An 11,040-nucleotide genomic window follows, 5' to 3' on the forward strand; every position below is an offset into this window, starting at 1 on the left:
AAAAGATTTATTAGGACATTATAATACATAAAACACTAAACTACTGGACAAGGCACTCTTTCAAGTGTGAGTCCAGTGTACAATTACATAGCTTCCCCACAAAACCTCATTACCAACTGCTATTTAAATCCTGGAGTGTGAGTGCTATATTCATACAACACACACTTCGGCTTATTGTAGACTTTATAAATGCACCTCTGCCTCTTCTGGCAAGACAGATATTTCATCAGAAAACTTACAAATGGGGTATTGTGCACATCGGATAGTCTCATATCTGGCTAACTACCACAGATCCAGAGACAGGGCAACCCCACATATGCAGACAGAAAATTCCAGGAAAGGCCCTGCTCTCAAGACAAAATCTGACAGCCTACCATGGTGACAACTGTTCCAAGATGAAGAAGAGGCTAAAAGAAATTGAACCTAAAGTCTTCATCAGGAGTATCAACAGTAGCCTTGGCTCTCCCTCCTAGACGGGGCCTGCAGACCCTTCGGCTCTTCTTTCTGGCAGACTCACCTACAGGCTGTACCTGGGCTGAATTGGCAGCTGTCAGTAGAAGGGGGAGCAGAATCAGAACTAAAAAATAACAGCTAACATTACCCATGTAGTTAAGATGGTACACACAGCTCTAACCTCTTTGTACAATTTAAAATCAACTACTCAAAATTCTAAGTTAATATTATCACCACTACCCCTCAGTTAGAGCTAGAGATACTGAATAACTTGCCAGAAATGTTAGGATCTAATGTTAACATCTAGGATTTGAACCCAGGTTGTTTGGCTTCGGGAGTTACACTCAAACTGCTATGGGATCTGGCCTCCTGCATAGCACAGAAAGCCAGGCAAAGATTGGTGAGACAGCTTTCCCCATCCTAGAAACAGAATCAGAAGACCAGCTCCTTCCACCCCTGCTCTCATCCTAGGACCTTTACCCCAAGAGGTACTCTACAGACTTTCTGCCTGCTCATGCTTCCCTGAGCCCATCTCCTTCCCCAACAAGGCATGCTGCCGTGGGCCTCTTCCTTCCACTTCCTAGGCACTTTCTCCTTACTCCCTTAAATCAGATGTACAGAACCAATCACTTCCCAAATAACTACTCACCTGCCCTGAGACCTCGCAGAGCCTCTTGCCACTCAGCCTCCATCTGAGCCCTGTAGTTCCCAAACAAGGAGTGCATTAGCTGCCTCTTCCGGGGAAGGGGAGTTCTTTGACTGTTAAGGGCTCGAATCGCTCCAATAGCCTGCTCTTCTGCAGATAAAAATAAAGGCCTAGTGACCTCAAGTACATTGACCTATCATCCTACAGCAAAAGCAACAATCCTATCCCTTAGCGGCACCTACAGGCCACAGCACTATCACCGTTCACATTACCCCAAATACACACAAGGGCCCCTCACTCTGTTTTGGGGTGGGTTTCTGCATCTTGAGGCCAAGCTCCAACTTCTCCACGCACCAGGCCAGTTCTCGGGACAGCTGCTCAGCCTGTGATGGGTCAGGGGAGGTGGCTATGAGTTCAGGACACTGAGACCCAACATCCCCCTCCTCACTCCTCTCACCGAAAGGCACCGGGGGATCCCACCCTTGTCTGGGCCTCGGCGCTTAGTGGGGCTTCCTCTGGGGCGGGCCTCTCCGGAGCCTTCTCGCCTCCATTAGATACTGAAGTCCTGTTCTGGGCTTTCTTCTTCTGTTTTCTCGAGACTGCGTTGCCTTCACTGCCTACGGGGTGAGCTCTGGAGGCGTCGTCAGTGCACTCGCGTTGTTCTGAGCAGGAAGAGACAGAGGAAGGATACAAGGCTCCGGGAACCGGGCCCGGACGCCGGGATTTGCGGCGCGCGCGGGAACTAGCCGGGCGTGGGGCTGCTGGAGCCTTCGGAAGAGGACGTCCTAAAGCCTGCGGAATAGCGTGGGATAGAGGGATAGCGTGAAGGTCACAGGATACGGCTGAAGGCCTCAGGTCCCGCAACCAGCACAATGCCCCCATAGCTCACCGCCATGAGCCTCAGCGGCTGCCGGAAGTCACGTAGAGCCTTGAGTCCTACCAAGAATTTCTTCCCCCGGACTCTCTTCCGCTTTACCTCAGGAGTCGCCTAGGAACTCGCGGCGCGGCCGGGGGCTGAGGGGCTCCGGAAAGTACTAAAGAAGACAGTGGCTACCCCACCCCATACCGTTTTTGGAGGAAGGACAAAACTAAAAAATGGGGTTACCTCGCAAAGCTCATCTTTCAATGGGGAGAAAAAAGCACGTAAACAAAAAGCTGTCTCCTGGAGGGCCACGTAGACAGCTGCGGTATGATGATCAGCAAAGATTTCCCCCCACCCCCCACCAGCAAGAGCTGTTGGGTGGAGACCAGGGAGGGGAGTGGCCTGACTGGCGCGTGGGCGTGGTCGAGCCACAGGTGAGAATGGGAAGGACCGAGTCTTTCAGAACCATATAGACCAGTTTAGGCTTTACTTCCTTTTTACTCGCCATAGGAAGTCATTATGAATCGCAAGAGTTAATGACCTTAGTTAGCTATGTTTTTTAAAAAATTGCTCTTTAGAGGCTGGGGATTTAGCTCAGTGCTTCTACCGCCTGCCTCGCAAGTGCAAGGCCCTGACTTAGATCCCCGGTACCAAAAAGAAAAGAAAATCGATCTCTGTTGTGTATGAATAGCGCGGGTGCAGTAGAGAAACAGGCAAAGGTTTCAGCATGTTTGCTCTTGCTGGTGGACTGGTTGTGGCCATGAGGGAAGCTGGGGAGTGGGAGCAGGAGGAAGCCCCAACCCACAGACGCTGATGCCCCCTCTTTGTGGGAGCCTCACAACAGAGAGAAAATATGTAAAGACTGAGGCGAGACAGGCTTCAGGAGGACCAGGGGTAAGGCCAAGCAAGTGAAGGGTGTGGGATGTCACTTGAGACAAGAATCTGAGATGTCTAGGATTCCTGCCAAGGAAATACTAAAGGCATAGAAAATGTTTCCTGAATAAGTAAAATGTTGGCTACTCGGTCTTTGAGGTTTCAGGGCAGAAATCTGGTCATCACAGAAAGCCGGGGTAATACATTAGTTATTTATTGCAGTATAGCAGGATCACGAATCTAGCAACAGCATAGCTGGTGGTTCTAGCTCAATGTCTCTCATGAGGGTGCTTCTTCAACTTTTAAGGGATAAATCTCGAAAAATTTTAGACATTTGAAGGCCACCACACTTGGTTGTATATTCTAGTCCTAGGAGATAAGAGGTTGGGGGATAAGTGAAGTCCATATCCAAGGGGCTTTTCCCTGCCTCCTTTGACTGAATCACCCTATGACTTGGCCCAGAAACACCTTCCTCTTTCCCAGCCCCTACGAACCCACCAGGTACTTCCATTTATCTCCTAAGTAATCTCCACCTCCTTCTCTGGCCCAAACAACTGCAACTGATTCTTCCTCAACTAGGCGTCCAGTTCCATTCCCTCCTCTTTTCTGAACCACGCTGATTCTAGAATGATCTAAAATAAAAACTAACCATGTAACCCTCCTGCCTGAGTCTTCTATTTCTTCCAGGATAAAGTCCAAGATCCTTACCCTCACTGTTCAGCCAACACATGCCCTACAAATCTTGCATAGGCAACTATTTGCAGACCTTGCTTTGTTCTGCCTACACTGGTCATACAGCCCTTCAACCTCAACTCACCTCCCTTTATTTTTTTAATTTTATTTTTATTTTTATCTTTTTGGTTTTTTGAGACAGAGTCTCACTATGTAGTTCAGGCTGGTCTCGAACTCACAGCAATTCTCCTGACTCAGCCTCCTGAGTGCTGGGATTACAGGCATGCACCACCATACCCGGCTCACCAATCCCTTTACCTCTCACTGTCCTCTACACGTCCAAAACCATGCCAGCAATCATTCTTTCATATTTTCTCATTATCACTGTGGCTACTTCCCAGGCCTTGAAACACAGTGGTCTCCACTAAAACAATCCTTCCTGGGCTCCTTTCTCTGGCCTCAACAAGAAATATTTTAAAATTTTCATTCATGCAAATATAAATATACACAGTTGATTTGTTTTTTTATTACAGGAGATTGAATACAGAGCCTCGCACATACTAAGCAAGTATTCTACCACTGAGCTCTATCTCCAGCCCCTTTTATTTTGAGACAACATCTCACTAAATTGTGTATGCTGGCCCCAAATTTGCAATCCTCCTACCTCAGCTAAGTAATGCACCATAACCCAGTTTATAGTCAATTTTTTTGTTTGTTTGTTTTGTTACTGGGGATCGAACTTGGGTCCTTGTGCTTGCGAAGCAGGCGGCAGAACCACTGAGCTAATTCCCCGGCCCCAGCTTATAGTTGATTCTTGATTTTGAAGCAGTTGTATTCTACAAAGTTATTGCAATCACTGAATTAATGAATAATGAACTATTGCTACTTGGAGAAATACAGAGTTAAATTCCTAGGAACCTCTCATCATAATTTTGTGTATGTTTCTATTTAAGGGCACCTTATTTTATGAATGTTAATTCATTAACATTGAACTCATGCCCATTAGTACTATAACTCTTATCTGAATGAAGCTGATCTTACACATTTGCTCTATAAGGCACATCATAGTCTTCTTGCGTTTAGCAAAACTAAACAGTACCTAAACACAAACTGCCAAGAAAAACTACAGAAATGCAAATAATATCACTAAATATACTATGAAAAGTGTCCTTGTTTACACCATGGGAATAGAAAACTTGTTCAAGCTGACAACATTCACATCAGGCAGATTTTTCACTGTTCTGTGCTTGTCTATAAATAGCCACAAAAGCCATGAAATGCCCTCAGTTTTAATTTGGGAGTTACAAATAAATTCTAGGGAGTAGGCAAATTTGCAAATACAGAATTCACAAATCTGTGTGACATATTTTGAGCTTATTCCAATTTTTGTGTCAGACTCAGACAGCTAGAGTTCAATTCCCAGCTCCAATTCCGACTGGTTTGTTAACTCTGGGAAAGTGATGTAGCCTCTCTGTGCCTTAAACATGAAAATGGGAATAGTAACAGAATCTATCACATAGACTTGTTAGACTAAATCATATTATGCAGGAAGAGCTTATTAGGTGGTAGTAATTATTATTACCACCATTCTCTTCAGTAGTAGACAAACATTACCTCACTTGTGACATTTTTAATGACTGCCTCACTCATGCAGATGTATCTCCTACTCTATCCCCACAATGAGTTAAGAGTGCCTCTTACCTGCCTGTACAACTTTGTTTCATATTTGGTTGTTGCAAACATGTTTCCTCTTGTCCACTAGACAGAAGATCTTACTCATTTTTGTCTTTCCATTGTTAGTAAAATATATAGCACATAGCAAATACTAAAAAAAAAAGTGTGTTGAATGAGTATACAAATGAATAACAGATTCAATGAATTTGAGGTAAGAAAGCTTTGTCATAGAATGCCAATTAGGAGGCCCCTGCAATTAACCAGGAAAAGAATTAGAACATGGCTAAGGTACTGGTAGCAAAATGGATTTATTCACCTGAAATTTTTGGAACACAACTATAACTAAAAGAGGCAATTTCTCCCATTATAATAATGCTATCAGTGACAACAACAAATATATTCATTCAGTTCACCTTAGAGCCAGAAACTTGTGTGAGCTCTGCACAAGGCAACTCACTTAACCTTCAGAGCATCCCTGGATGCTTATAGCTTACTGTCATGGACACCAAATAGGAAATTCTAAGTGAGGTTGTCAGAGGTGAAATATAAACATTTAAGCAACTATTCTAGAATAATCTAGTTTGGGACTCTCAGTGAAGGCTAGGAAAATTAAATTTAAACTGAAACATTAAGAGTGGCAGTTGGTCTGTTGTGGAAGGAATTAGTAAGTGACACACACAGAAAGATGTAGAATGGAAGTAAAATAACAAAAGGTTTATTTTGTCAGCAAAAGGCCAATTGCACTAAAAGTAGTGCGAGTGATTGACACCCCCCAGCACAAACACACACCACACACACACACACACACACACACTGGGTTACAGTTCCTTCTTTTAGGGTTTTACAGTCATGATCTCATTCAGGTGGTTACATTTCATTCTTTCAGTTCACATTACTGACTTACAAATCAGGGTCACAAACCCAGATGTAACAATTCTTTGTGGTTAGGAAGTTTAACTTTAAGATTCATCTGGCTATCGCTTCTCGGCCTTTTGGCTAAGATCAAGTGAAGATTCATCTAGCTATACTAGCCTGCAGGAAGGGGGTGTTCAAGATCAGGAAAGCAAATTTTAAACAATTTTTTTTTCATCTTTACACTTTTACAATCATGTGGCTCACAAAACTTTGGAGCTCGTGGTCTTGATGTGCCCTGTTATCTCAGGAAGAGGCCAGATGTGCCATTCTATGGTTAATGCCTCTGGTGTCTATTAATTTTGAACTAAACAAAGCAGATTTCAGTTAGAAGAGCAGAAGTCATTCTATATTTTCCTAACATTTTGTAGGTTTTTGGTTATTTACCAAAGTTCTATAAGGTCAGGTAAAAGCTTTGGGAAGACTACTCCAGGCCAAAGGAGCAGTTCATGGCAATGACTGAAGAAGGGACATGCTGTAGGCTTGATAATGTTAAGCAAGGCCAGCGTGGCCAGGAGTGCCGGGTGGAAGTGGCTTGAAATTAGGCTGTCCAAGAGGCCAGGTAATGCACCTGGAGAGCATTAGCAAGGATCTGTTTGTTGAGGAAGCAGCAGATGTCAATGGCCATACCACCATGAACATGCCCGATCTTGTCTGAGGAAGAAACAGAGGGCCTGAGTCCTGATCACAGTGTAGGAAACAAATCAAAGATAGTCAAGAATTCATGTTGATAGAAGTTTCATTCATTAGCCCATTGAAGAAATAAGGGTTATGTGGATAAGGAGGGAGCACTGAGGATAAAAGGTGGAGGTGGGATAAAGAAGCAAGCACTTAGATGGTGACATCAGCAGGTCTTACGGTTGGTGTCACGTAGCAGAAATGACTATGAGGAAGGACCCAAAAATGATGTTCAGTGTATATATAGTGCCTGTGACTAAGGTCAAAAATAGGAACCAGAAGAGCCTGGTATATGGGGGACTTGATGGGAGATATGCATTCACTTTGGATACTTGGGGTGTGGCAACTTTGGGAATCCTTGGTGGAAATTTCCTCCAGCACAAAGATAGACAAGAGGTGTCAGGTGAAGTTACGAAAGAAAAGAGATTTCTAAGAAGCTCGAGCAGCCATAGAAGAGCAGAAGACAAGGTCAGAGCCCCGGGATACAGTGATATTTAAGAACTTTTATGGGGGAAAGTCCCTTGGATAAGACCAATTAGGACTGCTAGACAAGTAGGAGTACAAGAAAAAAATATTCACAGAAGGAAAGCAAATAAGAACTTTTATGAAGGATTTAATAAACCCAATAGCAAAATCAACAGCAATCTATGGCATTAAGGACTGAAAGAAAATGAGATTACCAATTCCACAGCATTTCTAGTGAAGAGAAAAGGCAAGAATGAGGACATAGTAGAAATGTGGAGAAGGTAAGAAAATGGAGATTGCGGTGGTGGTGTCTGCCTGCAAGGCCAGCCTGGGCTATATAGTGAGTTCAAGACCAGCCTGAACTACATGGAGAGATTTTGTCTCAAAAACAAAAACAAAATGAAACAAAACAAAAACCAAGATAAAGAAACAATTCAAAGGTTTTAAAGACTCTTTTTTTTTCTTTTTATTGAGTTTATTGGTACATTCAGTTACATTCATTACTGGGGTCTTGTACCTTTACATGATAGGTCTTGGTTCTCATTTTTTCCCCTTGTCCCTGCCCTCCCTTCACCCCCTCCTCCCCTCCCCATTTACAAATACTTTATTTCCATTTTGTCATTTTTTCATATTTTTTCTTTTCCCTCTTTTTAGTCAAAACATCTTATATCACCCATCTGTTTAAAAAATACAATAGATTGAGCCTTTCTTCTGTAAATCAGGCTATCCTCTCACCTATAAAATGAGCCATTATCTTTTTGCCTGTGAGTAGGCCATCACTTTTATCTTGTAGTAAACCAAGCCCAAGCTTTTTATTTGTTTGTGTGCTTGTTTTTGTTTGTTTGTTTGTTTTTGGTACCGGGGATCAAACTTGGGACCTTGCACGTTTAAGGCAGGTGGCAGAACTGTACCTTTATTTTTTATTTTTATTTTTTATCTGACCAGAAGCGCTATTGTTTCTTAAATAGGCAGTCTATGTACTTTGAGATGGTTAAAAGTTATTTCAAGAGTACTGCAGTAAATATTTACCAAAAATAGCAATCATCTAATGACATAGACTTCTTCCCCTCACTAAAGACTTCCAATTCTGTATCAAAAAACTTAACAAATGTCACAAGAAAGCTAAATAAAGATCTATGTAGGACAAAAGGAAAATTCTGCTGGGAAACTCACAAAGCACTTTCCTCACACATTTGTTATTACTTTTCATAAAGCTTTGCTTTGCAGTGCTTAATCTGAAAGGCAATGCAAGAAACCAACAGTTTTAGGAGAAAAACTGCTTTCATAAAAATCTTCAGTGTAAGCCAAAGCCTTTTCTAATGATGTCAAAACCTAAAGAGGTGAGAAAAACAAGCAGGTATTCAATTAGACATCAATACTTATGCAACAAAACCTTAACAACTATAAACATGTTGTTTGTGTACTTGAAGAAGCAAAAATTTCATGCTTTGAAAATTTTATCTAGAGACATTTTAAAGAAATATTGCTTTAGGAGATTCAAAAGGAAAACCCACACATACATAATTCCGCCAGGGACTGCCCATGTGACTTACACTCTGGACTGTCCCAACACATCCTTACCAGGAAAAAAACCTCCAGTGTGAAGACAGCACTGAGAAGCAGAGCAGGATGAATCCCCTGTGTCTCTGCTTTAAAGGCAAATGTAAAAAGCAATCACTTGTTTGTTCCAAATACCCAGAAGCCGTCACTGGCTCACCACAATCACAAAATGCTAAATCCTAAGGATGGGAGGAAAATGCCATGGGTAACCTACTATTTCTCTCCAGTCTCTTACACCAAAACCTCTATGTTGCTTATGATATTACTTCAATATTCTGTGTTCCAAAATATAAACAGATAAACACAAAATTGCTAACTTTCACTTACTCTGATAGACTCAAAAACAGACAAAATACTTAAATTTTCCTAACACAAATTCTAGTTTTCACATGTGTTAAATAAAGTTTTCTAAAATTACTCAAACGTGAGAGAGTTGGACGTATTCATGTGCTTATTTGGAAAAGAATTACTGAACTTATTCTCTAAAAGAAAAAGCCAACCTGTGGGTTGCATTATTGGCACATTTTAAACGTGTGGACATGTTTTTATCCTCTAAACCTCAACAAGAGTAGCTTGTACAAAGTGTGTAACAAGCACCTCCCCTACTAAACAGGAAACATCTGCAGCAGAAGGCAAGCTCTGTAGTTTCACTTCTCTCTGTTGCCTCCAGTTGCTAGCATAGTGGCAACCAACATAAATATATTCAATATATCCATGTAGATTGCCAACATCCAATAGATGGAATCATACTTTTGAACTCCATACATTGGTGTTATTTCTGCATGCTCAATTACTTTGAGTATCATGCAGAAAGAAGATGCAGAAAAGAACTAACCCACCATGCACTGCCACTGAGTACAGAGTGGCACCAGCCACAGAGGTAGGTGGAAGAAACATTGATCCCAGTGAAGACATGAAGACCAGACCAAGGCCCACACCCAGGGCTGTTCCCATGTTCAGAAACTTCTCACTGGGAGCACACATGGCCACAATGGACAGTCCACCCACAATGCCAGCTGTGCACCATGTGGCTCTGACGAGGAGAGGGCCACCCAATATGGTCAGAGGCACCACTACCGCACCCATCACACCAGAATGAAGCAACCAGGCAAGATGCTTTTGGCCTGGACTCTGCTCGTATGGTATGGATTGCACTAGCATTCCAGCTCCAGCTGCAAAAGTTACACTAATTGTCACCCAAGAGCCTCTCATTATGAAGTTATGAAAACAGGACTTCTAGATACTGCCAAGGCAGACAAAGCTGTTAAGCCTTTATTTCTGCTAAGTACATGGAGGTGGAATGTATCTTATCCTTCACATACTGAGGCCAAGTTACAGCCTTTTCAATTGCTCCAATCTCATTAGATATTCCCAAGCCATAGTAGCACAGTGCTCCAAGACCAACGGCAGCCCCTCCAGCAACAAGCCCTTGTCGCGCGCACCTCGCCAGCAAGGAGCACGCAACACTCAGGATTCTTCTGATGCACGCTTTATTGGAGTTTCTTCTACATTCTTCAAGATGGCGGAAAGACCCCGAGCCAGATGCGAGCCTGCCTTTTATAGCCTCTCGGGTGACGTGGCCCATTTCTATTGGTCAATGCCGGCCTGCATCATTCTGACGAACCAAGCGCCTCTTCTGCGCAGGCGTGAACCACCGTCACCGGCGGACTCACATCCGGAATTCATGCAGGGCATGAAGAACCCGGAAATAATGGCGCGTGACAAGCCATCTTCCCATCTAGTCAATTTAAAATATTTTTTCTATCGATGGTTCCAGTGCTGCCTCTTTGAGCTCTTGGGCAGTTTTCCCATAGTGAATTCCAATTCTTGACCTGGTGGCATATTCCCTGCTGGGTGTTAAGAGCCACTGATTTTTCGTGATGGAACTCTTTACAATGGTGGAGGAGGCTTTGGTGAATGCTGGGTGGAAAACCTTGGAAGGTAGTGTCCGAAGACACACAAGCCTTGCAGCCAGCATGGTGATTCATTAGTTCACCAAGCAGATCTGAAAGGCTCGCTGACTTCCCACTTGCTCCTGCCTTTGTATGTTAGTTTTTGAGACAAGTTCTAGCTATGTACTTCAGGCTGGACTTGAATTCATTACCTAGACCAGGCTGACCTCAAACTCACATTGATCCTCCTGTCTTAGCTTCCTGAGTGCTGGGATTACAAGTGTGTACCATTGTACCTGGCCCAAACTTTGTATAGATGCACAAATTTCAATATTTCCACATCAGAAAAACAC

At 43.0% G+C, this 11,040-nt stretch overlaps 1 protein-coding gene and 1 pseudogene across 6 annotated transcripts in view; both read right to left on the minus strand.

The window, feature by feature from the left end:
• CUNH8orf33 (chromosome unknown C8orf33 homolog) overlaps positions 1 to 2,198 on the minus strand; it is a 6,008-nt gene extending 3,810 nt beyond the window's left edge. For 3 of the 6 annotated variants that reach the window (XR_004516023.1, XM_019208389.1, XM_033760771.1), the window contains exons 1-4: positions 1,580 to 1,982; positions 1,398 to 1,482; positions 1,103 to 1,249; positions 375 to 547 (exon numbers count right to left, since the gene is read on the minus strand). Coding sequence is in view for 5 of the 6 variants with exons in the window: in XM_019208389.1 (XP_019063934.1) it covers positions 408 to 547; positions 1,103 to 1,249; positions 1,398 to 1,482; positions 1,580 to 1,981 (774 nt within the window). In the remaining variant the exon portion in view is untranslated. The other 3 variants (XM_010630428.2, XM_019208388.1, XM_019208390.2) reach the window with 3 other exon arrangements.
• A 7,244-nt stretch (positions 2,199 to 9,442) lies between these two features.
• On the minus strand, positions 9,443 to 10,792 carry LOC104866454 (annotated as a pseudogene).
• Positions 10,793 to 11,040: the final 248 nt, after the last annotated feature.

The sequence above is a fragment of the Fukomys damarensis genome, unplaced genomic scaffold, assembly GCF_012274545.1.
Source record: "Fukomys damarensis isolate Sample0158 unplaced genomic scaffold, DMR_v1.0_HiC HiC_scaffold_5, whole genome shotgun sequence".
NCBI lineage: Eukaryota > Metazoa > Chordata > Mammalia > Rodentia > Bathyergidae > Fukomys > Fukomys damarensis.